The sequence below is a fragment of the Lacerta agilis genome, chromosome 3 (genome assembly GCF_009819535.1).
Source record: "Lacerta agilis isolate rLacAgi1 chromosome 3, rLacAgi1.pri, whole genome shotgun sequence".
Lineage (NCBI taxonomy): Eukaryota > Metazoa > Chordata > Lepidosauria > Squamata > Lacertidae > Lacerta > Lacerta agilis.
The window spans coordinates 40606514-40634453 of record NC_046314.1 but is presented as its reverse complement, the minus strand read 5'-3'; the positions used below and the strand labels follow the sequence as shown (position 1 = coordinate 40634453).

General features: G+C 43.0%; 1 protein-coding gene across 1 annotated transcript; it reads left to right on the top strand.

Moving 5' to 3' along the window:
- Positions 1–113: 113 nt before the first annotated feature.
- GABRR2 (gamma-aminobutyric acid type A receptor subunit rho2) lies at positions 114–27940 on the top strand. Its single transcript, XM_033143408.1, is given in 10 exon segments — positions 114–754; positions 5848–5954; positions 9584–9651; positions 10072–10245; positions 10247–10296; positions 10723–10805; positions 12744–12884; positions 14470–14622; positions 15791–15987; positions 26973–27940. Coding segments are annotated over 10 exon segments (1461 nt in total). The 5' UTR covers positions 114–566; the 3' UTR covers positions 27273–27940.

The window sequence follows — 27940 nt, the reverse complement described above, 5'->3', positions numbered from 1 at the left end:
AAAAGATTATTTACAAGCATTGATTAAAAATAGGATAAAACTGAAAGACTATGATTTTAAAAAGCAGAGTGAACAGTTTGCCTGCTGGCAGCTCTTTTAGATGGCTAACTTAACTACAAGATCACAAACTGCAGTACAGTAACACCAGCTATGTTTGCTGCATCATAAATATGTAAGCACCTGCCTCTCATTGAAGAATGCTCTCTGTAAGGCACACAGTCTATCCAGCCTCCCTAATAAAAAACAACAGAGAGATGGTTTTGCAGTCTGGCAGAAGGATTGTGCAATTCTGAGATTAGTGGCTAAAACAAAACTGGCAGATGGAGTTGCATTCTTTTTATCCAATGGCTTTCTGCAAAAGCACTCATTTAGGACCCAGTGGAAATGTTGCCAGATAGGACTAACTTCTTCATGAGTAATGGCCAATCCCTGAGCAGCAAGGAAAGGAAGAGCTCTGAGTAGGAAGCCCTGGAAAGCAGGTTTAAAATATTAAAGCAGAAAAGCAGTTTTCTTTCTAACAATGATCACTCTGATAAATGTGAGATGCTGGAGATACAGCTGATTCAATGTTTAAACCAGCGTGTACTTACACGGCAGGCGGTTACGGGACTGAAGGACAGTGGAGGAGTGATTCCCACGGAATGCCTTATTTTGCAAAAGTAATTTTGCTGATCATTTGTTTGTTCTTCCTTGTGGAGAGCCGAAAGCACAGGAAAAGGAGATGGACAGGACAAGTAGAGCTGCCGCAAATAAGGTAAGGAGTAGCTGATCACTTCCTCAGCTTTCACTATATATTTTCACCAAGAAAATCCTCAATACTTGTAGTTCTGCTATATATTGCATGGTGTGCCTGAAAAGTACATGCACTATAACTGCTGGTGTGAAAGACAGGTAAAACTCTAGTTCCTCAAATAACACTAAATTGCATTACTGCTTTGAGAGCTATTATAATGATTCTTTTTCCAAGAATTTTAAAAGATAATGTGATTATGGATTCTCAGACATGAACACTAAATATTGAAATTGCATCCACTGCTCTGTTACTTCAAAACAACCCATAGGACTGCTTTTTTATCTTGACCAAAGCCTATTGTAGATCCGAAGGTATAAAATATAAGACATAAAATATACTTCTCTAAATATCTTGCCTGTATCAGTTTCAGGATGTGCTCCCTGAAATTATGCATGTCTACTCAGAGAGAAGAACTCTTAGTTCAGTGGTTCTTATTAGTAAATAGATGTGCAGAGGATTACAGCTTTCCTGTTTTATTTGTTTGGTGTTTGGGCTTCTTGTTTTGTTGGTTAAACATCTATTTTTCTTTATGTATAAATGCCTAATACACATATTTATAAATTCTACTTTTTGTTATTGCAAATTATTTGGTGAGCCTCACTTTTTTTTTTGTACTGTAAGCATGTACCAAACAGCTAAAAGGTCTTAGTAAAGTTTTATCAGATTTAATATCACAGTGGCATGGTGAATGGTTTATATTAGAAAAAGATAATCTTCCCCAAACTGCTAAGCAACCCCAAGTATATATTATCCTATTTATACTGAGTTATGTCATCCAGTGACAACTGCATCTTACAGGACCATTTGCCTGGTTAAGACCTTGTAAACAAAGTTGGGTTAATCCATCTTATTAAATGGAAACACTGTGACCTTCATCTTTTTATTAGTTGTGTTTTCTTCAGCCTGACACTGTGAACTTAGAGCATGTTGCTCTCAAGCTTCGCACATGAAGTGATTACTAACTTCGTCCCAGTGGGTAAGAGATTCACAATGGGTGAGCTGATTTATTTTATTGGACCGCCATTGTTGGTGGAAGATTACATTCTCTCCTGCAAAACTAGTTCACCTCATATTGGCCTCATTCTCTTGCCCTCCTGTGACATCTTTACTGTGCAAGTAATTGGGAATGTTGTTGATTACAAAGACTGATCATTTCTTTGCTGTTTAGGAAAGAATTTAAGACAGCATTTATACCCTGATTTTCAAAGGGAGAAAAAGCCTCCACAAAGCAGCTTGTTAATAATTAATTCAGATTTGAAATGTTACAACATTGTAGGTGCAATCATCCAAGCAGGGTCCATTGTTTTTACAGGGACTTACACAGAGATCCCATCAACCTCTGCTTAAATCAATGGTGCACTGTTTGAATTTCACCCTTTATATTAAAAGCTGCAGGACCATACTTATCCAGGAAGGGCCTACAGATGCATAAATGGGCACTGGATTCTTGTTCATAGTTTTGCACAATTTAAGGTTCCTAAGAGCTGACTCTTCAATACATTTTTCTTTTTATGGAGGAATACCCTTTGGTATGAAACAAGATCTCTTGCTTAGATTCCTGTCTCCTGCTCCTGAATCTGACCTGTAATAATCCATGTGTCTATTCCACTCCAGTCATAACATTTCTCACATGTAATCCTCCATGGTGAAAAGTATACACGGGAACTGTCCCATCACTATATCAAGAAATTGCTGTACATTGGTACCTATTGGTACATTTCAAAAATGGGCACTTGACTTCTATCCTATGCAGAATTTTTAAAATGAGAATAAACAGCTTTAATATACCATTTATATGTGGCATTGTGTGTATTGTTTAATGTCATTCATTCAACTATCAGAAACGGAATAACATGGCCAGTGGTCAGGGATGAGAGTTGTAGCCGCATCAGCATCTGAAGCGCCACAGCCCCAGCCCTGCTGCAAATAATGTATAATAATTAATAATAAATAAATAAATAAAATTTGTACCCTGCCCATCTGACTGGGTTGCCCCAGCCACTCTGGGTGTCTTCCAACAAAGCATAATAAAAAATCAAATGTTAAAAACTTCCATATGCAGGACTGCATTCAGGTGTCTTCTAAAAGTTGTATAGTCATTTATCTCCTTGACATCTGATGGGAGGGCATTCCACAGGGTGGGTGCCACTACTGAGAAGGCCCTCTGCCTGGTTCCCTCTCACTTCACTTCTTGCAGTGAGGGAACCACCAGAAGGCCCTTGGAGCTGGACCTCAGTGTCTGGGCTGAACGATGGGGGTGGAGGGGCTCCTTTGGGTGTATAGCACCAAGGCCGTTTAGGGCTTTAAAGATCAACACCAACACTTTGAATTGTGCTAAAAAATGTACTGGGAGCCAGCAAAGATAGGTGGTTAACTCTCACTTCAAACACTGGCAATTGGACAACATCAGCATCCTCCACCACAATTTAGGACAGCAGAGACTGGCTTAGGGGGTGCAGGGCAGGTCATGTGGCACATGTAGCTCTGTCCAACACCTCAATGCCACTGACTGTCTCGGCAACTGCTACCTGAGGTGGCTGCTGCACACAGCCTAGCAGTAGGGACAGCTCATTTCTGGATTTTTGACCTACTCTCTGGGCAGAAGCATCCTAGAGGGATCAAGGTTTCCTCAAAGACCCCTTCTTCCGCATGAAGGAAGGGAGATCCTGCCATAGAAGGAAGGAGCCAATTTGGAGAGCTGGTTGTGGCCTTGTAAGTGGCATTGGGAATGCTCCAGATGGCAGACTCTGATTAATTGGAATTCTATTTTTAATCTGCTATCAAGCTGTTAATCGATTAATGCTTTCTGCTTCAACAAATAATGGCATTATTTCATATGGCAGTGGGCTTCATAAAATCTTCCTTTCCCTATCCTTCCAACATTTCTCAGATTAAAAGTGTTGTACTTGTTTTATGCTGTTTGTAGCTCTTCGTCGTTGTGGGGCACAGAAGTGGAATAAACCAGTTTTTTGTGAGACCTGTCAGCACACAGCAATTAGCTTAAAAATACATAGTTGTTTTTTTAACCCCTGACCACTTTTACTTTAAAATTTAGAAGGCACAATTTCATTTAACATTTAGAAAGCACTAGGAAAACATTTTTTTCTGTGCACCAAACAAATACAACTCCCAATCATTATAATTATTCACAATTTCAAACATAAGCTTGCATACTAGTGAAGACCTACTAAATAAGTACAGTTAAGGTGCACGCTGTGGAAGAAGAAACATAATGTTGGAACATTCAGATTAATGCTAGCTGCGCCCTTTTACTGCCTCAAACAAAAAGCATATGGGAGGAATTGGATGGTCATATTGAGTGGGTGGATTGTAGCCAAGTGATTGGAGGTGGGGGCTTTTAAATGAAGATGTTGCTTCTTCCTCCAAGACCTCCAGCATCTCTCTGTATTCAGTTAAAATTGTTGTCACTCATTTCCTGCTATAGTGATTCTCTTCAAATGATCCAGAAAGCCCTCTCCAACTTCTGTGATCATAGCCTCAACCTCCAATCTCGTTCATTCTTTGCACTGGCTCCCTATTAGTTTTTAACATCAGGTTCAAAAATGTCTCCTCTTCTTCAGGCCTTCCCACCCCTTGCCTATATCCAGAACACACATTATATCCAGCATTTTGACCACATCAGCAAGGCCGAGGTCTTGTCATCTGGGCATCCCAGGACCTCCATACAAACTGTTCAAGCTTGCACCCTGGGGAGGCCACTTTGGTGCTGCAAACACAGCACTTTGACTTCACCCCCAGAGGCACACTCCATTGCCTCTTGCGTCTCGAGATAGATGGATGCCAATAACAACCTCAGATGCTCTACTCATATTTAAAGACAACGCTATAGTAGTCATGTGTGTGCTAAGCTCTGCACCACAGTCTCAATCACTCTCCACAAGTTAGAGGGCAAGCATGGAACGTCCTCCATGCACAACTCAGAATTCTGGAAGATTAGGGCTCTAAATTGTTCCGGGAGCTTCCATGAATGCCTGAGGCTCCCTGCTTCAGAAGTTTGCAATCTGGTTAATGGGAGACAACAAAGGGATCTTAGTGTGCTAATCCATGATTTCCCCACTGGCATGTTGCTTTGCACATTGGATAGCACCCCTGAAAGTGTTTGTGACAAGGACATACTGCCCAAAATGGCATCTCCCATAGCAACCAATTCCCGCTCCCGACTGTAATGTTTGGCGGTAGTACACTACTAATGAAGACTGGGGCCACCATTTTGTAAGTCTCCACACTCCTGCTTCCTGTTCTTAGATGGGCATGGGGAATGATGTGGTGGAGATCTTCACCTATTGAGCTTGAGCATATGTTACTTAACTCACAAATATGGCTGCCCCACAAAGGCTTACAGTGTACTAGCCTCATTCCATATTATGAATACTTCGAAATGTTAGAAATCAATCACTACTAAGAGGCTGTTTGGGGCCACACAAGTTTGGACCAAACTCAATGAACTCCCATCAGTCTCAGCTAGTGCTAGCTGGGGCTGGCAAAAATTTATCTGTTTCTGACTGTAGCAGTAGTATGTACAACTTTGCAGATCTCACTGCTAGAGCAAAGGGCTCTTGGGTCTTAATTTATTCTAATCCCCGCTCTTAAATCAGTAGTGATTAGAAAACTAGACGTTTTCCTCTTACCTAACTGACCCCTGTATACCTTTAGCTGGACTATAATTAAATTTCCACATATGTATGTTATATTCACTTTTATATCAAGAGGTTGCTCTGCTGTCTTTTTGCTACTATGCTAGTTAACTATAAGGTCACTTCCATTCAACCTGTTTACTGAGGATTCATCCTGAATAGTTTGCACAAACGTTGCATTTTGTGCAAGAACACCAAATTCACTTTTATCGTTCAAACTAAATTTGCTGGCTTGTGCTTGAATCCCACCCGCAAAATAGTGACAGTCTGGAAGTACTTCAACTTCCATTGTAATATCCAAGTTATATACTGTAGAATTTCAGTGTTGTTGTTGTTGTTGTTGTTGTTAGATGTTGGATGACTAGGAGTGACAGTTGGTGCTTTTGCTTTCTATTTTAGTCAGATATATAAGAAGAACCATGACATGACCAAAACTCGGACAGGAAAAAGTGAACAGCTCCTGAGGGTAGATGACCATGATTTCACCATGAGGCCAGCCTTTGGAGGTAACTGGAGGGGTGTTGCACTGACCTTTTCTAAACTGCACCATTTATATCTGTAACCATGAAAGCATGTTAGTGGCAGATGCAGTATGCAAGCACCGAGCTGAATTTAACTGTAGGCATGCACACAAAGAAATATGGGTACAACTTTGACTGGAGCTATGGATTTACCATGTAATTTGTGTCAGCAGCTCAGTGTGTTTACCTAAGTGATTGGGTCACAGCTCTTAGGATGTACCTCTTGGGTATCATCCCTACTGTTGTTTAATGTGGTAGCTTCCTGTACTTCAATTAATTCTCCATTGCCCATATGATGCACTCCTCTAAATCACTGCCTTGCCATACTTTCCCCACCCTGAATCTGGATTTTGTTATACCAGGGATACTCTGAAAAGGAGACAGTATGAGAAAATTCGGACTAAGGGGGAGGAAAGTGGTGGGAAGGCATTGATTTTGTGCAGAATATTACATGGACAATGGAAAATGAATGGATGCTGTTTTATTGCTATGGCCGATGGCTGACGCAAATAAAGATTCATGCATTCATCCATCCATCCATTCATAGAGGTACAGGAAGCTTAGTGTCCACATCAAATGGCAGTATAGATGGGTCTTTGTCTCATTTTGGCATGTCCACCACATCCCACCATACAGGATATATGGATCCCATATGAATATATATCTAAAATCTCTCTGTTCACCTCATGCATCTGACTTCTCCTTTCCTTGCATGTGGCAGAGCCTTTTCCTGTCCTAATAGGAGAGCACATTTGATTTGACCCTTTCAGAGTTATCTCAGTGCCAATGACCTTGTCAGAGCTAGCAGATGTTCAGGTATTATTTACTACAAATATTAATATCTAAAGATTATGTAAATGTTTCATTTGGGCTCCCTTCCTCAAACTCTCACTGTAAGCATTTCATCTAGGACATCTCTCTATTTTATAGGGAGTCCATGAATAAGCAGCTTTAGCTGATACTTAAAATAGCTATATCTTTTCCGTTGAAGAACAGCCTAATACAGTTCCTGTGATATGGTTTATTCCCCACCCAGTGTAGTACCAGTCAGTTCCTAGTGGGTGACATTTAATTGGCACATATGAACTAAAAGCAGGTTCTGCCATCTTTTGGGTGCCTGTTGGCATGTTTGCAAGATGGAGAAAATGTCGTGGGCATGACACACAGACTGCAGCCATTAAGCACACTCTGTGGCTTGATGCATTGCCTATGACATGTTTATTTCAAGCAGCATTTGGCAGCAGGAAGAGGCAGGGGAAATGATCCTGTGGGCACCAGGCTCTGCAGATAAAAATGGGGCTGCACTCCCTCTGAAGGAATGAGTTACATAGCTTGGGGGTACTTCTGGAGCCTTTGCTGTCGCTTGAGGCTCAGGTGGCCTCAGTGGTGCAAAGTGCCTTCCATCACCTTTGCTGGTGGCTCAGCTGTGCCCTTATCTGGACAGGGATAGCTAACTTGTGTATATTCTGGTAAAGGTAAAGGGACCCCTGACCATTAGGTCCAGTCGCAGATGACTCTGGGGGTTGTGGCACTCATCTCGCTTTAACTGGCCAAGGGAGCCGGCGTACAGCTTCCGGGTCATGTGGCCAGCATGACTAAGCCACTTCTGGCGAACCAGAGCAGTGCACGGAAACGCTGTTTACCTTCCCGCCAGAGCAGTACCTATTTATCTACTTGCACTTTGATTGGCAGGAGCTGGGACCAAACAACGGGAGCTCACCCCGTCACGGGGATTTGAACCACCGACCTTCCGAAAGGCAAGCCCAAGAGGCCCAGTGGTTTAGATCACAGCGCCACCAGCGTCCCTGGTAGCTTCTATGTTAGATTGATGCTGCATGTGCCTTCCTTTCCGGTTCCTGCTTTTGCAGGTTTGGGGGCACATTGTCAAAAGAAGTGCGTACACTACTTCTGCGCTGTTTAGACACTACAACTGTGCTCCTTTTTGATGCTGTTTGGTCACTGATTCAGTGAAGGAGCGAGCACAACCAAATTTAGCATGTCCTTTCCTTGAAATGAAATCTATAAAACATTCCAAATCAAAGTGGATGGGAGCCACCTTGTACCTGATCATTGGTATAATTAAAACTCTGCTTATTTTTCATGCAAGGTCAAGTTTGGGCTTCAGTCTCCCAGATTATTAATCTCTTGCCTCTTAAAGGAGATCTAAAATCCAATCACTATTTGAAAATAAAAATATAGCAAATGTTGCTCACGGAACGACAGGATTAGCCACCACAGCCTGGAGCCTAGCGGGCAGGTGCAGCAGACGTAAGCTTCTCTGCAGAGCCCTGCCAGCAGAACTTAATCCTAACCTACAGAACCTTCCAGTCATCCATGCTGAATGGCTGACGTAATGTTGTTGTGTACACAAATGTAAAAGCTGGAGTGACGTCAACCCTGCTGGGTTCATTCAGATGTAGGATTGCAGTATATGAAAGGGGCAAGTGGGGGGAGGGGAGAAGCAAGTTCTTCAAAGCACCATGACAGCCCCCACATCCTTACAAGATCTTGGCTCACAAGAAGCTTCTCTGCAGTGATGCAGCTAAGGCTAGACTTTGCAGCTGAAGCCCAGCCCAGCGCCCACTTCCCCAAATGACCACCCAAGGGTGGCAGATGATGTAGGTAGCAGCAAACACACCCCAGTTTGACAACCTGGGCTGCTGTGGGTCATGCCAGGGCCCACCACAGCTGACACTGGTTGCCAGACATCCTTTCTTTATATATATATACATCCCTGTACTTTAGAGTTTTATTTTGTTTCCCCCTCTATAGTGTTAGTTGGTGACAAATTTAACTAATCATCTGGAGCAGCGTGTCCCCCGCTGCCCCGACCCCCCCTTCTACCACTGTGTAGTTTAGTTGGAAGCAGAGACAGGATTAAAAACCTAGCAGCTTTCTAATGACCGCAAGGATTAGCGAGATCAGAAATCTCTTGACATCTTCCTGTGACTCATCACCAGATTGCTTAATTCAACAGTATGGTCTGCAGCATGGACAACCTTCTAAACCCACCCAGGCAGGGCTTGAGGTTGCTTGATTTATATTGTTTTTGATTCTATAAAAAGTGCTCCGCTATGCTTGAACATAAACACTATGTGATTTGTGCATGATGTCAGGATGTAGACTTTACAAAAGTCAAATGGCAATTTAAAACACAGTGCTAACAACTCTTCTTCTAGGAATATTATTAGCAGCTTCTACAATTAACTAACGCTTGGAAGCTGTCAGATATGTAATAATATCCAAAACAAAAGCAGGAAAAAATAAATAAATGGAGTCCAGCAATTCCATTGTTGTAGTATATCCAATTCCATTGTTGTAGTATATCTGTCCAGCTATAGAAAGTTTAATATATTCAGTTACATAGTATATTTTGGAAATTTTCGTGAGATCATACTAATATGTATATTTAAGGACTCTAGTTTTTTAAAGGATATTTATGAAATGCTGAAGATAGATATTAATAGTTAATGTATTAATAAGATATTTATATGGTGTGGTACTGTGTGGTTTCGTATGGCATATTTAATGGCAATTTTATGTAAATATTTGTATAATAATAGGTTTTTTTAATAATAGGTGGTTTTTAATAGTTCAATTTCACTCTGTCATAGGCCCTGCTATTCCTGTTGGGGTGGACGTGCAGGTTGAAAGTTTGGACAGTATTTCTGAGGTTGATATGGTATGTAATTTTCAATTAAGGTTTGATTACTTGTGCCTAGTCAGAAAACCCCCCAATATTTTGCTTCCAGGTAAATGTAAGGTGTCCCACTCTTGACTTTTAATTATTTCTTACAAATAATATCGTTATGAGATTACCACAGATAGAGATATCATTATAGGTTTGACTTTAAACAAAGAAGCAGCTATGTGTGTTATGTGTTCATAAACAGGTAAACAAGTGAGGAGGACAAGAAAGGCATTTCAGTCCTCCGGTATGCTGCTAAAGACAAACAGTGATTCCATACCTGATATTTGGTCCTCAGCAGTGGATACATCATTTGGACTTTCTCCTCATCCATTCTACTCATTTTTTTCACATGTGTGGAGTGTATAATCACAAGACACATTTTCCTCACCCTTTTTCTTCCTCTCGTTGCAGGACTTTACGATGACACTGTACCTGAGGCATTACTGGAAGGATGAGCGCCTCTCCTTTCCCAGTCATACTAACAAAAGCATGACTTTCGATGGAAGGCTGGTGAAGAAGATCTGGGTGCCAGATGTCTTCTTCGTTCACTCAAAGAGATCCTTCATTCATGACACAACCACTGACACACATCATGCTGCGGGTGTTCCCAGATGGCCATGTGCTCTATAGTATGAGGTGAAAGCGCACCAATTAGCTCAATGTGAACAGCACTGTATTGTTTGCCCAGAAATATATCGGAATAGCTCTACAATGTAATAACAATATTTGATGGTTAATATCTGACAGGCGTTTTAACTAACACACTCAGGAGCCCTTGTTCCGCTGTATAGCATGTGGCAAGACAGGAATTAATATAATATCTGAATAAGGAGAAAAACCTAGTGCATGTGGCCTCCACAGTGATCTTGGTTATCTCAGCTCCACTAATTAATCTGCAATTACACTGTAATTTTATTAATCTACCAATTGAATCAATTAAAACTTGCAGCCTGTCCCAAGTACAGAGATTGGGGAGGGTACAATATTCTATATTTTCCCTGCACCTGTGACTCAGTCCTATTCCCTACCTAGCAAACCTGACTTTTCTTTTGGAATTTCTAGGATCACGGTTACAGCCATGTGCAACATGGACTTCAGCCGATTTCCACTAGATTCGCAGACTTGTACTCTGGAGCTCGAAAGCTGTATGTGGCATTCATGTTTCTATCTGCAATGTTTTCCTAGATGTCTACTCAATTCCTTATGGATTTGTTTTGAAGTGTGCATGTTAAAGTGAACATAGGATCCATGGGATCTGCCGATGACTGTGCACCACAAGGCAAAAATGTAGTCATATAAGAGCTGATCAAGCATAGAATCCAGCATATCAGAGACTGGATATAAGTCTAGGTAAATGTCTATGTCACTGTAACCGAGGGGAAACCAGTGGAACATCCTGCAGACCACGGGGTCTAGGAGGTGGAACAGGCATTTTCAGTAATGCAGGTGTTAATGCTGAGGATCCCTGACTCTGGAAGAGATTTAATTGCTGTGTGAACCATAAAATTTACATTCATGTGTCCTCTGGAAGGTTTCCCTCAGGCTGAAAAAAGGTTCACCACTCATGGTATATGGCAAGATCCTTTTTACTATTACTGTTTGGCCATGCCATGTTCCAACAATTTTGTGTATACAGGTGAAACTCAAAAAATTAGAATATCGTGAAAGGTTCATTTCTTTCAGTAATTCACTTAAAGATGAAACTAATATATGAGATAGACTCATGACATGCAAAGCGAGATATGTCAAGCCTTTATCTGTTATAATTGTGATGATTATGGTGTACAGCTGATGAGAACCCCAAATTAACAATTTCAACAGCTGTATGCCATAATCATCACAATTATAACAAACAAAGGCTTGACATATCTCGCTTTGCATGTCATGAGTCTATCTCATATATTAAACTCCAGTAACTAATGAAAGCAGTTGCTTACATAAATGGACTTTTCCATGATATTCTAATTTTTCGAGTTTCACCTATATGCACACTACAAATGATACTGTTTCTATAACAGTGAAATTCTCATGGCTGCTGTGCAAAGAATCCTGGGAACTGTCATCTGCTGAGAGTGCTGAGAATTAACAATTTTTATGTATGTATGCATGCATGCATGCACGTGTACATGTCTCACCCATCTGGAACAAAAGTAACACTCAGGGTAGTGTGCAATGTTTAAAATTACAGTTTCATTTTTAAAAAAAGGTCCCAAGCACATCACACTTATAGATTTGTTATTCCCAAAGTCCTTGAAGGAGAGAGACGGAACCATAAGGTTACAATCCTATGTATGGCTACTTGGAAGTAGGAATAGGGAGAAATTCGGTTTAGTTCGCATTTGAAGGAGAACCTATCTCATCAACACAGCCAATCTTTGAGATTCGCACTTCTCTAAATTTTGCAAAGCAGTTCTCCAGCCAGGAAATCTGTACAAAAATGCATATATGAAGAAATTATGCATATATATAAAGAAATTGCATACAAAACTGTGTATATTGTGAGAAATTAACAGTAAACTCTTGATGATGTGGATAACTTAAAACTGTGAAAATGAGAAACAGAGCGAAGCCAAAATCGACAGATTCACCCAATCCTACTTGGGAATAACCCCAATCGAAAAGAGTGCATAGGATGAAGCAGATTTGAGTGTGAATCACATTGAGCTCACAGGATTTACTTCTTTATAAATGTATGTAGGATTGCCGCATAAACCATTTTTAAATTTGAGAACAGAGATACACTAATCAAGCATGTTTGTATAATAATACTTCCTCCTCCTTTGTCCAATGTTTGCCTGTTTTCTTAAGAACCCCAGTTTAGTTATGTGAGATTATTACTGGTATTATTTATATATAAACCACCCTTTATCTGAAGATCTCAGGGTGGTCCACAAGATAAAAATACAGGAGATTAGTATCAGTACTAGCCAGCACCCAGGTCCATTATATATTTTTTTAAAAACACACAACAGATTATTTTATTGTCCTCACACATTAAGCCATTGATTCATCTGACTATTTCACTATTTTGCTGTTGACCTATAAATGTAATATTATTTTTGTCCCATCACTACCTTCCACAGATGCTTACACAGATGAAGATCTGATGCTGTACTGGAAAAATGGGAATGAATCTCTAAAAACAGATGAGAAAATCTCCTTGTCTCAGTTCTTGATACAAAAATTTCATACAACCTCCAGACTCGCTTTCTATAGTAGCACTGGTATCAGGTTTTCTTTCAAATCCTCTTCTAAATGCCTGCCACGCTTATAACACAGCCTCACAAGTTTGCCTGGTGAAATCCTGATAAAATTTCACTGGTCCCTTTTCGGTCGTTTGTTCATCACCATCACCACGATCCTGCCTTTCCTTGAAGGGCAGGGTTCAAAGCTTTGCCCATCCCCATTTTATCTGCACAACAATATTATGAGGTAGGTTAGGCTGAGAGATAGTGACTGGCCAAAGGTCATCCAGTGAGCATCATGGCTGAGTGGAGATTTCAACTTGGAACTCTCCAATCCTTGTCCAATACTCTAAACACTATACCACAAAAACTGTATGTTCTCTGTGGGTATTTAAAAATGATTGAGCATAATGTTGTTGTAGTTCAGTCATGTCCAACTCTTCGTGACCCCATGGACCAGAGCACGCCAGGCACGCCTATCTTTCACTGTCTCCCGCAGTTTGGCCAAACTCATGCTAGTCGCTTTGAGAACACTGTCCAACCATCTCATCCTCTGTCGCCCCCTTCTCCTTGTACCCTCCATCTTTCCCAACATCAGGGTTTTTTCTAGGGAGTCTTCTCTTCTCATGAGGTGGCCAAAGTACTGCAGCCTCAACTTCAGGATCTGTCCTGAAGCATAATACTAAGGGCCAAACTATGCATGTTGATAGATTTGCATTCAGGTGTCTCTTTTTTATTCTCTAGCCTGGCCTTAATAAGCACCTTTGAAACTATTTGCTTCATGCGTGGATGCAATCAAAGCATGACTGAGCCATTTTAAAATCATCCACACATTCTATATACAGTGGTGCCCCGCTAGACGAATGCCTCGCTAGACGAAAAACTCGCTAGACGAAGGCATTCGTCTAGCGGGAGGCTGCCCCGCAAGACGAAAAAGTCTATGGGGCTTTCTCGCAAGACGAATATTTTCATCTTTTTTTTTCGTCTAGCGAAAATCACGGTTACATTGCCGCTTCGCTAGACGAAAAACCCGCTAGACGAAATTACCCGCAGAACGAATTATTTTCGTCTAGCGGGGCACCACTGTAATGTAGGTTTCAATGTGGAAATGCAAAAAAGGTGTGAAAACACTGGAGATCAGTGGATGGTACTAAGTTTACCAAAAGCTGTGCGCTCTTCTAAGATAATAATGTCCACAAGCACAAAGGCACTCTGTGTATATGTTAATGACCCCAAACCTGCTGTTAAGGAACAACATTTTATATGGTAGTTTAATACTAACAGTATTATGTGCCTCACTCCTTTGGCAAAGTCACTCTCAGTCTCGCTCCATACTGTATTTGTAAAATGAGAATAGAAACTTGTTCTGAAATCAAAATGAATTCTTTAAATTTAATCACACACAGAAAGTGTTATCTATATAATAGGATATTATATTAGTATTTCTCCCTTGTCTCTTTTTCTGTTCTTCTATTTTTGTACTTTCAGAACCATCCTTTATCGCCCCCCTCTTTGCTGGACTTTTATCTCTGTATTACATACTATGTCTCACCTAGTTATTGCTCATACCGCCATAAGGAGGCCTACCACACATTTTTAATAGCTGCTATTTTCTCCCTAACAGGTTGGTACAATCGCTTGTACATTAACTTCACGTTACGTCGCCACATCTTTTTCTTTTTGCTGCAAACATATTTTCCAGCCACACTCATGGTCATGCTATCTTGGGTGTCATTCTGGATCGATCGCAGGGCTGTGCCTGCTAGAGTATCATTAGGTGAGTGATTCCTCTCAACTTTCATAAAAGATGGCAGAGCTGGATACAAGGGAAGGAAAACTACAGAGTCACTATGGGCTATATCCAACCAAGTTACACTCAGAGTAGACTCATTGGAGTTAATGGACCTAAGTTGTGTGAGAGGCAGAGTCTAATTACTGCAGGGCCAGGGAAATTGTGGTCCCCCAGATGTTGTTGGGCTTTAATTCTCAGCAGCCTCAACTAGCATGTTCTGTGGTCAGTAAGGATTATTTGTTTATTGCATTATATTTCACCTTTTCCTCCAAGCAGCTCTTCAAGATGGTGTACATGGCTTCCCCCTCCTCATTTAATCCCCACCAAGGATGGGGTGAGCTCCCGTTGCTCGGTCCCTGCTCCTGCCAACCTAGCAGTTCGAAAGCACGCCCAAAAAGTGCAAGTAGATAAATAGGTACGACTCCGGCGGGAAAGTAAAAGGCGTTTCCGTGCGCTGCTCTGGTTTTGCCAATAGCGGCTTAGTCATGCTCACCACATGACCTGGAACAACTGTCTGCGGACAAACGCTGGCTCCCTCGGCTAGTAAAGTGAGATGAGCACAGCAACCCCAGAGTCATTCACAACTGGACTTAACTGTCAGGGGTCCTTTACCTTTTAAGGTTAGGCAATGACTGGTCCAAGGTCACTCACAAGATTTGAACTCTGGCTTCCCAGGTTGTAGTTCAACACACTAACCACTACCGGGTATACCACACTGGCTTTTGATGGGATGGCAGTTGCAGCCCAGTAACTTTTGGAGGTCAACAGGTTTCTCATTCTTGAATTACTGTATTCTGCAAACTAAAATGGGGAGAGACTAACACCCAATGATAATAACTGAAACAAAGCTCAGCTTCATAATACAGTAGATGCTTGTTGACAGTTATTTAATTCTAAAATAGTTCAGGGTGTCCAGTGTTCCTTCAAGTCAAACCCACTGATCTGCAAGTTCTTTCTTTGAAGACATGTGCCTGGTGTCTGACTGTGATTGCTTAGCAGTGAGGATGTCTTCACATCCTCAAGCGGATTCTGTTCTTTATTATCACTTCACATGTACCACATTGAGCCATAGTTTTTTGAAATCAGGTTCTGTGGCTATGAGACCTGGCTGAAATTTAACCCAATCCTTAACACTTGTGTGGGGCCTTTTCAGGGATCACAACGGTGCTGACCATGTCTACCATCATCACGGGCGTCAATGCCTCCATGCCTCGAGTTTCTTACATCAAGGCTGTGGACATTTACCTCTGGGTCAGTTTTGTGTTCGTCTTCCTTTCGGTGATAGAGTACGCAGCCGTGAACTACCTGACCACTGTGCAAGAGCGAAAGCAGAGGAAGCTGCGAGAAAAGGTGAGAAGCACTTCCTGCACACCTGACTAATATATTAGGGGCTAGTGAATGCGAACGAGGAAAACTGACCCTTGTGTGTCTGTGTGTGTGAACAATTTTTGTCTAGAGCTTTCAAGCTGACTCCGAATCCCTGACACCACAAAAGCAGGAGTTGGTGATAGTAGGAACAACAGAGGGAAGGAAACTAAGATCAGAACTGGGGAAGTCTGCAACCTGGGACTTTGGCAAAGACAATATAGGGAGGGTAAGAAGGGGGAAATTCAGTATGGCATTTCCCTGTGTTTGCTGCATTGTTTTTAGGTACTCCTGATGAATTATGACGAAGCCCTGACCAGTCAGGTGCGCATTTCAAAACTGGATTCAGCCAATATAATAGTAGGAGCTAGACGCTTGCGATACAAAATATAGACGGGCCTCTTGCGTTACACAGAAGTTGTGGCTTCTGTGACTGTAGCTTTGCTTTTATGCTTTCATTGTGTCTTCTGATTTGCATACTGCTCCGAGACTCCTGCTACTGAATGGAGCTTATAAATGACCTTAATTAATTATAATTTTATAATTAACTATTAATTAAGGGGCCGGAACAGATGCATGAATGGCATATGCATCCCATTTGCACTTTCCATGTCACGTGCAAAGGGGTAGCTCATGCATCTTTCCCACATTTAAACAAGTAAACCAGAGATCCACACATACAGCCAATGTGAATCTGATCAGGTGGATCTGCAGCTGAACCACAATCAATGCTCACTTGGGGCCCCCGTCAGCTGGCTTGACATATCATTTTATGCCGATGGGGATACACATCCCTCATCTGAAGCTGATTAGTTGTTGTGTTTTCCACTTGCTGGAGCTCCTCGTGCACGGCCTTAGACTGGTTATGCACGAGGTACCAGTTGCGGGGGAAAGCGGCCAGCGTTCCGCGTGCTTTTGAGCACGGTCGCCGGCCAAGCCTCACAGTCTGAAGGATGATGAGTAAGCCAATTGAAGACTCTGGTGGAGTGTGAGTTCCTAATCGCCTTCTTTAATGAACAGTTGCCTCGTGAAATAAATATATACCCTGACTCTGAATAGGCGGATCAGATTAAAGAAATTAAAATTTTACTTTACTCCCCCCTTAAACCCCAAAGGAAGACGGACACCGGTTGTATCTTTAGTGGCTTCGGCAGAACCCGCGTAGGCTCGTCCCCTAAGCTAAATTCCCCTAAGCTTAAAGACCCTGCGCGCCCAATCTTCCGCGAGGCTAACTAAATAAACTAAAACCGAATATCTTCCGCGGGCCTAACCCTAGGCTAACCTAAAGAAAACCTAACTAAGGCTAAACCGAATGATCTTCCGCGATCTAACTCTAACTAAAGAAAAACCCATCCAACCCGTCCAGCCCGCTCCTAGCCCCTTAAACTAAACTTGACTTCAACTAAAACCCAACTAAAAGAACATGAACGAACTCCTCTGCCTAAGCGGGGTGCCTCTGCCTTTTATTAGGGAACAAACGTGACATCATCATTAGTACTTTAACCAATAAAATCACTGTTGCTGCCCTCCAAAAAGGCGGGAAGCAAGTTTAACGCTCATTAACAACTTTGAAACATGACCGGATCTACAAAATAAAGGCGGATTAATCTCATAAGTGAACCACACTATTCATTCATGCTTTCACTTTCGCTTTTACGCGCAATTATACCAAAAGTAGACCTCGAAAAACTTATAAAATAACCAAATAAATATGAATCCATGGCGGATCCGTGAAACGTATTCCGACATATCATCTTTCTTTTTTTGTTTTAAATTAAATTATTTTGATTTAGTTATATAAAAAAGGAAGGTTAGAGATATCATAAGCATTTATCTGACATAAACATTACCATTTGCTTTGATATAAACCTTGACATGAAAAGGCAAAGCGTCAACAGTGCCGACAGTGTCCACATTAAGACTGTGATATAAACACTAGCAACACCATCAACATCCACCCTTTTCATAGGAGGAAATACTTGTACAATAATGTAGCAATAAAGTCATGAAAATAACAAACCACTAGCCGAACATAAAAAGTGATCGATCCGATACACTGTAAACCTTTTAGGCATATATAAATACTTCAATATGTAGTGTAACACAACAAATCGTCTTATAAGCATGTATACTTTCGCGTGCAGCGTAAAACAACAAATTACTCCCCAAACACAAGAGAGGATCTGGTACAGGTCCAAAATTAAAAATAACGGATAACGACTGCCCAAACATAAGAGAGGTCCCGATCCGGGACCCAAAATTAAAGTATAACTAGAGCTGGGGCTACATGGCCTACCCAGACCCCTCCCCCATTTTTTTTAATTTTTTATTTGGAAACTAAGGAGAAATGGATAAGGAAACATAAAAGGTGTGTAGCACTGAGGCTACAGAATCGAGGGAACTTTCAGGAAGACAGATTCTGGACTTACCACAGCGACCACAGGTAACGGGGAACTAGGGTCCGATTCCAGAAAGGGGATTTAAGGCACCTAAGTACAAGTGGTTTGCGCCACTAGAGGGGATTTAAGCTACCTATATAAAGGTGTCCCAGCCAGGATGAGGATTTAAACCATCTACGCAAGGGTTTCCAGCGAAACGAAATTGGAATTAAACCAGCTACATAAGGGTCTCCCATTAACAGCAGGAAACAGAGTGAAGGGAAAAGCTGGGAACCTGGTTTACTGCCAAAAGGTAGCATATAGAGGGGGAATCTTTAAAGTAAATAGGGGTACCAAAAGGGTAGGATGCCACCAGACTTGACATATATATCTTGAACAAATCCGAGAATGACCAATTCTTTGACCAAAAGGCATATAAATGTTACCACATTTTGAACTACAACTTTTGCAAGCACAACGTGGAGATTTAGGATCATTGAAAATAAACATATATGTATAAACATATCTATGACTAGAACTGCACAAAGATGATGCTTTGACCTTACATAAACATTTCCATATCATCAAAATTGTGACGCTCTAAATGGAAACCATTTCAGAAAAGCTTTGCATATATAAACATCCATATCATTAATTATCAAGCTATAAGGAAAACACATGTAACATGCGAGGCGGATATTTCAAGAAGCATACAAAGGTAGATATGCAATTTTTACAAGTACAATATAAAGTACAAGACAGGTTTAGAACTGCAAAATGGTGTTGGAGAGGAGGATGAAGACGATGAATGAGTTGCCGGTCGTCTTCTTCTCCGACTACACACGACCATGTAGAAGAAATAGTCCTGGAACTCAGGAAAAGTTCATGGAGCTCAGAAAAGTACTGAAACATCGAGCTCTGAAGAAACAACGATACCTGTAGAAGAAAGGAGGTTAAGCAAGCAAATCAAGGTGATCTGCTAGTGAATGCAGGTATGAGAATAACTGGAACAAATCTAGGCAGCCAGGAACCAAGGGGCTGCCCAGAGGCAAACAAAAGGCATAGGTTGAGGATAGTTGAAGAGTTGCTGCATTTGACAGGAAGTTGAGAAGTTAGCGAATAGCTAACAACCAGAGTTAGACATCACGGCTTGTGATGAAAAGGGAGTATCGAATTTCACGCAAAGTTTGACCAGCGTGTTTCTTGAGTGAAGAATGGAGTTGAGCACACAAACAGGTGTGGGAAATAGGGGTTCTTTCCGCAGAAGTAGGGACAGTCCTCCGCTGAGAAGATTAAGCAACAAGGGGTTGTCGTTGAAGATGCAGGCTGGCAAGTACCACGCAGGGTTACATGACTTGATCTTCAGGTGAAGAGTTCCTTGCGGAAGACAGTACTTCTGAGCACAAGGAGGAACTGCCTGAAGAGCCTGTAGTAGAGTTCTTGGTTGATGCAAGAAAAGATACTCCAGAAGAATACCTGGGGAGATGCGGAGCATATTTGCAACCAGGTAGAGAGCAACAGAAAGCAGGTGAAAAGGGTTTGCGGTTTTGGTTGGAAACAGGTATGCTGCAAGAAGTGATGGCAGCAATCTGTAGGCACGGTGAGTACCATTCAAAACCAGCCAACAGAATGCCCATGCAAAAGACAGCACGGAACATAGCAAGGAGCGTCCCATGGCTGACGATTGGATCACTGAGACAAAGGAAAGTTTCAACGGCGTGAGAGTGCTTGAAGATGCTGCTGAACAGAACTTGTAGACAGGAGAATTCACCTTACCAAGCAGTGAAATTCTCCAGGAGAACTTTGCAATAGGTTTTCTGCAAGGGACAGTTTGAAGACTATCAAGGGAACACTCTAAAGTCAATGACTGTGGAGCTTTATCCATGAGGTACTGATGGAGAATAAAGAGTTGCATGTGATTCCGGTGTAGCAGCTCTTTGATTAGGGCCTCTGCTGCAGCGAGCTTTTCTGACGTCAGCGCCCATTGGTCGACCCATACAGGGGGTCCTTCCTTCCATGTGAGTGGAAGAGCATGTACTGGCGCTGATGCAAAGGCCCACATCAAAAATGTGTATGGACAACAGTTCTTGCTTTAGACAATAAGTCTCTACCCCAAAGGGTGATAGGCACATCCATAACAAGTGGACGGAGCTGCACCATGGAGCCTGAGTCTGACTGGAAAGTAATCGGATGCACACTCTGGTGGGCGGGTTCGAAACCTCCGACTCCGAAGACTTCCTGGGTGACAGTCGTTGCCCACTGGTCAGGCCAATCCTTTCTGGCGATCACTGTGACATCTGCGCCTGTATCAAGAAGACCCTTGATCTTTCGTCCACCCATTTCTAAGACGAGATGAGGGCGTTCTTCTGTAATCTTGATTAGCGCCATTGCTGTCTGAGGAGGCAAAGAGTCTACAGGAGCTGTAGGTGTAGAAGTAAGCAAATAGAGTCTGGCAATTTCCAAACCTTTTGTTAGGACACAAGGAACAGTTGAAAATCCTGGAATCAGCAACTGCGATGAATCTGTGATTCGAACTAGGCCTGCAGTCAGTGTGACTGTGGCAGGGAGGCGATCCATCCTAGGCAGGATAAGGCAAATTGAGGTGTCTGGGAATGGACCACGAATGGATGTTGGCAATTGCTGAGCAAACCATGGATTTGAAAAGTAACAGTCCTCTGTTAAGAAGAGTGGTATACCTGGGACAGAAGATTCTTCTTGTTCTTCGTTGGCAGTGTTTGAAGATATCTTTTTGGCTTCGGGTTTTTTGCACTGCTGAAGTTGGCAACTCTGAAGCTGCTTGGCGTTGAGTTGGCAAACTTGGGGTTCTTCCGTTGGTAAGAGTTGCTGATGCTGTTGAATCTGCTGGCATTCAGTCAGTTGTGCATCAAACTGGCAGGATGGAACTTCTTCTTTGAGACGAGGCAGTAGAAGTTGTTGTTCCTGATAGTTGTTTGGTTGTGGCTGACTGAGCTTAAAAGCTGGAGGTGACACAAAGGTGTGGACATTGTTAACTGGAGTGATGCTTAAGCTTCCACAAGAGGGAGCTGTCTCACTCACTTGCATTCTTTGGCCACATGGAAAGTGATCATCAGCTGGGTTGCAACTTGAACACTGCTGTTTCATCAAGGGCAAATGTCCTTCAATGACAGATTGACCTTGACTCAAAGGTGAGTAAAGCTCAGGTGCTGCAAGGTTGACCTCAGTAGGATGTCTTCTCAACGTTGAAGGCAATTCTGCGATCAGAGGCTTGACTGTGATTGCTTGCTGCGAAGCAGGATCAACATCAGCAGGAACTGAAGGGCGGTCAGCAGAAGGTGAACTGAATGCTGTGTTCTCTACTGGAACCCTTTGAATAGGTAAGGCAGATGATGAAACCTCTGGAACCTGAATGCTTGATGAGGTCACATCTTTTCTCTGGACATCTGAAGAGTGGATATCTCTCTGGATCACTCTTTTTCCCTGATGACCTGGATAAGGAGTAGCGTTGTTCACCTTTCTGGGATGGTTGACCTTCATGATGTTCTTGAACTTGCACCCTATTGTTTTACCGGGGCCGGGGCGCGGCCCGCAGAACCGTTTCCCTGAATTGGAGATGAGGTAGGTGATGTGTTTTGTGGATTCAAGCGACAATCATTCGCCCAATGAAATCCTTTCTGACAGATGGGACATCTCTCTGGCGGCTTGGCAGCAGGCCTTGGCGTTGTTGCGCACTGCGACCGGAAATGCCCATCGCCTCCACACCCATAGCACTTCTTGACTGGCGTAGAGCTGTCTTGACGTGGCATCTGTACCGCAGCTGCCAAGAGCTGTGCTTTGTAGGAGTGGGTACCGACATTCTGGCAGACGCGTAGCATCTCAGTCAATGTGGCATCTGGACGAGCTGCAACTGCTGTTAGGGCATTCTTGCAGTCATCATTGGCATTTTCAAAGGCAAGTTGTTTTGTCAGCATGTTTCTGGCATGACGATCTTCTATCTGGCGTTCCACTGCAACAATCAGGCGATCCACGAAGTCCCCATAAGGTTCTTTTGGACCTTGCCTAACTGCAGCGAATCCTGATACTGAGCTAGCATCTGTGCGATTGGGTAGTCTGCGCCAAGCTTTGACTACAATGTCTGCTATGGTGACAAGTGCAGCATCAGGTATGGCTAGCTGTTGATTGAGATTGGAGTAATGTCCTGATCCTGTGAGCATATCTTCTGTGGCAAGTGGCGTTGCACGTCTGGCTGCTACTTCTTTCCACTCTTGCAGGCACAGAAGAGCATCTGTAGGCGACAGGAAGGTGCGAAGTATCAGCTTCCAATCAGATGGCAGAAGTCTACTAGTGGACAGTCCTTCAAGTAAACTTCTAGTATAAGGAGCTTGAAGTCCATTTTCGCGTATGGCTTTTCGCAATTCACGTAGTGTCTCGAAAGGAATAGCTTGATATCTTGCAGGTTGTCCTCCATTAGCACGAATCACTGGAAAGATGTGCATTGGATCAGCACTAAAGTCTATTTGTCCCAAAGCTGCTTCCAAAGCTTGGGTTCTGCAGATGGGCTGCATTGCTGTAGGGTCTGTAGGTGGCATCAGTGAGTTTAAATCTTCTTGATGCTTTCCAAATGATGAGCCACTAGATGGTGCTAAAGAGTCTTTGACATCTGGATGCCTTGAAGATGGCTGACTATGAAGACAAGATGGCTGACTTGAAGTTGGATGAAGACAAGATGGCTGACTTGAAGTTGGATGAAGACAAGATGGCTGACTTGAAGTTGGAGCATAAGGTTGTTGGCTCTGTACTGCAAGTCCTGGCATCTGGATCATCATTGTTTGGCTTTGCTCTTGTCTTGGAATCTGCATTGGCATTGGAGGTGCTGAAGGGTTGGTAAATTGCTGTTGTGCTGCTTGCATTGAGGCTTGGATTGCTGTTGATTGGAAATCAGCTTGCTGCAAAACTGGAGCTGCTGGCTTGAGCGCGGCCTGCAGGGCAGCAGGGTTTGCTGGCAAAAAGGCTGCTTGCTGCTGCTGCTGCTGGATCGCTGGCAAAAGCGCGGCTTGCGATGGAGGAAGCGGGACCGTTGCTTGGAGCGAGGTCCGCGGCTGCTGCTGACTTGAAATCGCTGGCTGGTAAAAGGCCTGCGATGACTGCTGAGCGACTGGCGGTGGGGCAGTCCGCGGCGGGGCTTGAAAGGCCGACGGCGTCTGCTGCACCGGCACAGGCGGCAATGAATCTGGCAACGACAAATTGGACAAGGGCGAGTGCGTGTACGACAACGGGGCCTGAACTGGCTGCTGCGAGGGGGCCGAAAATGGCACAACCGCAAGCGGCAGCACAGGGGCACTATTAAAAGCAGTATTTCCCAAATTCACTGTTCCATTAAGCAAAACATTTCTTGGAGCGATTTGTTGAAAGCAGTTTCTTACTTTGCTCCATACTAATTGTACAGGAATTCCGATTTTCGGGTTGGCCATAAATTCTAACCCGATCCTTTCCCATGAGGCTAAATCTTTCGTTCCCTCCTTAGGGACCCAGGGACAAATTTCCCCAATGGTTTTAACTAAAAGCTCTACTTCTGATTCAGAGACAGGATGACCATTTCTTTTCAAAAGGTACAATAAATCTTCACAAAATTTTACTTGAGCAGTTGAGAGTGAGGAGCCCATTTTTTAAACACTTTTCCAAAACTTTTCCTCCCCCACCCGTAGGCTTCTACTAGGGGACACCGGTTCTACCCGTAGGCTTTAACCGAAAAACCCTGGCACCCGTAGGCTTTAGCCAGAAAACCTCCGCCCCCACCCGTGGGCTTCTACTAGGGGCTACCGGCCCTACCCGTAGGCTTTGACCGAAAAACCTGGCACCCGTAGGCTTTAGCCAGAAAACCTTTCCCTCCCACCCGTAGGCTTTTGGGAGACACCGGCCCTACCCGTAGGCTTTGACCGAAAACCCTGGCACCCGTAGGCTTTTGCCAGAACCCTTCCCACCCGTAGGCTTTAGGGAAGACCTTATTCTGCCCGTAGGCTTACACTAAACTCCTTGCCGCACTACCCGGGGACCCCTTGGGGCAAAATATACGCGCGCGACTTCTATTTACACTACTTTGGGCAAGCGGTGGATTCGCGCTACTGCAGCGAAATCCTGGATAAACCGGGCCGTTATACCTCACCTCTCAATGTCTGTTTCCGAGCCACTTCCGATATGTTGCCTTTAACCGGAGTCTTCGTGGAAGCGATTTTTGACTACGCTTCGCCTCACACGGGGCACCACTTGTCGGGGTTTGGTTGCTGGAGCTCCTCGTGCACGGCCTTAGACTGGTTATGCACGAGGTACCAGTTGCGGGGAAAGCGGCCAGCGTTCCGCGTGCTTTTGAGCACGGTCGCCGGCCAAGCCTCACAGTCTGAAGGATGATGAGTAAGCCAATTGAAGACTCTGGTGGAGTGTGAGTTCCTAATCGCCTTCTTTAATGAACAGTTGCCTCGTGAAAATAAATATATACCCTGACTCTGAATAGGCGGATCAGATTAAAGAAATTAAAAATTTTACTTTACTCCCCCCTTAAACCCCAAAGGAAGACGGACACCGGTTGTATCTTTAGTGGCTTCGGCAGAACCCGCGTAGGCTCGTCCCCTAAGCTAAATTCCCCTAAGCTTAAAGACCCTGCGCGCCCAATCTTCCGCGAGGCTAACTAAATAAACTAAAACCGAAATATCTTCCGCGGGCCTAACCCTAGGCTAACCTAAAGAAAACCTAACTAAGGCTAAACCGAATGATCTTCCGCGATCTAACTCTAACTAAAGAAAAACCCATCCAACCCGTCCAGCCCGCTCCTAGCCCCTTAAACTAAACTTGACTTCAACTAAAACCCAACTAAAAGAACATGAACGAACTCCTCTGCCTAAGCGGGGTGCCTCTGCCTTTTATTAGGGAACAAACGTGACATCATCATTAGTACTTTAACCAATAAAATCACTGTTGCTGCCCTCCAAAAAGGCGGGAAGCAAGTTTAACGCTCATTAACAACTTTGAACATGACCGGATCTACAAAATAAAGGCGGATTAATCTCATAAGTGAACCACACTATTCATTCATGCTTTCACTTTCGCTTTTACGCGCAATTATACCAAAAGTAGACCTCGAAAAACTTATAAAATAACCAAATAAATATGAATCCATGGCGGATCCGTGAAACGTATTCCGACACTTCTGTGACTGTAGCTTTGCTTTTATGCTTTCATTGTGTCTTCTGATTTGCATACTGCTCCGAGACTCCTGCTACTGAATGGAGCTTATAAATGACCTTAATTAATTATAATTTTATAATTAACTATTAATTAAGGGGCCGGAACAGATGCATGAATGGCATATGCATCCCATTTGCACTTTCCATGTCACGTGCAAAGGGGTAGCTCATGCATCTTTCCCACATTTAAACAAGTAAACCAGAGATCCACACATACAGCCAATGTGAATCTGATCAGGTGGATCTGCAGCTGAACCACAATCAATGCTCACTTGGGGCCCCCGTCAGCTGGCTTGACATATCATTTTATGCCGATGGGGATACACATCCTCATCTGAAGCTGATTAGTTGTTGTGTTTTCCACTTGTGTGAACAGAGTTGGGTCCAGGCTGCTGTGCTTTTATGGCGCAACGGAGCTCACCCCCATACACGGATTCAAACCACCAACCTTCTGATCGGCAAGTCCAAGAGGCTCAGTGGTTCAGACCACAGCACCACCCGCGTCCCCCTTGATGATGAGGATGGGATGCTTCTGCCAACCTAGCAGTTTGAAAGCACACCAGTATATAAATAGGTACTGCTGCGGTAAACAACGTATCCATGTGCTCTGCCTTCCGTCACAGTGTTCCGTTGCGCCAGAAGTGGTTTAGTTGTGCTGGCCACATGACCCAGAAAGCTGTCTGTGGACAAACGCTGGCTCCCTTGGCCTGAAGTGAGATGAGCGCTGCACCCCATAGTCGCCTTTGACTGGACTTAACCATCCAGGGGTCCTTTACCTTTACCTTTTACCTTGCTTTTATGGCTAGACATATATTTTTGTTAATTGTAGGAAAAGGAAAAGTATAATTTGTGTGGTCACCATTCTGAGTTCTACAGTCATTTATATAAGTCAGTGTTACTGTATAAAAGAAAGGTTGTCTTTATCCTCAGATATTTTTCAATCAAATTTTGATTTGGATGGTTATTTGAGCTGCAGACTTCCAGAAAATAAGAAAAATATGGTAGTTAAAGGATCTCCAGTATGCCTATACAATTGGTCTTGCACCTTTCCTGCAAGGAAATGTAAGTCCAAATAGATGCAAAATTTCAGAATTAAAACTTATTGTTAATCTTATGTCACACAAATAATATTTTTCACCCTGAATTCACCTTTGCTTAATCCATACAAGGTTTCATGAGCAGATGGATAGCACACCTGTATGGGTTTAGTGTGTCCTGATAATAACTTTGGGAAACTGCAGAAAAAGAGAGAATACAATTTTCAGCTGCAACACTAATGCATTTTCTGTATAAAATCAAGGTGTAATTTTTGTCCCCTGCTCTGTTCTTGCAATGCCTGAGTTTTCATCTGCCTGTTATTGTTCTCTTTTCTCAGTTTCCATGCACGTGTGGAATACCTTCTACCAAAACTATGATGCTGGATGGTATTTACAGTGAATCCGATACCAATAGCCTAGAAGGGTACCCAAGAGGCCAGATGGTGGCTGAGGAGGATAAGCAAGACAAGATGGTGGTCCATTTGGCCCTGAATAATGAGTCCAACTCATCAAGGAAGAAAGGGCTGAAGGGACTCCGTATCATGCAAAACACACACGCCATTGACAAATACTCAAGAGTAATATTTCCAGGCACCTATATATTTTTTAATTTAATATACTGGTCTGTCTTTTGCTGAAAATGCTAAGGCAGTGATTTTCCCAGGAGATACTTTAAAGACCACTGTGAGTTTCGAGGCTTTTTGGCCTCTGAGAGAGAAAGCAATCCCGTCCAGTTCCACCTTTGGAGTGTGAGTGTATTGGAAAGGAGGCACTGCAGCACACAGTGCTATTTGGAGACCGTTCACCTGTGCCAGTTAATTTAGGCTTCCCATTCCTTTGTTAATTTTTGATAGTCTTGACTTTCATACTTGAAAACATGCACCTGTTGGCTTTGGATCTCAGTCACTACATGTGTCTTCTACAAGTGGGTGCTGGAAACAGGATGGCCAGATTTACCCTTTTAAAAGGGATCTGGAGTAGATCTGGGGTTTGTTATGAAATGTTAAAATCAAGGGAAACTGCTACACCCTTAAGGGGAATGTGGTGGTTTTTATTATAAGGGGTAGCAAGCTGACACATGTAGGGTTTGTTTTGCAGCCACTATGGACAAACTACCCAAGATAATCTGCCTGATAAGAAAAGAGGGGCTTCAGATGGTGACTGAAACTGTCTTGAAAACAGCAGGTTTTCTTAGGATGCTGTTTAAGAAGGCTGCTTTTACAAGTGAGGTTGCACATGATATCTAGGTATCCCAGTGTATTTCCACAAGCACTTTTTATCTTTCTTCCCTCCTCACAAACTCCTG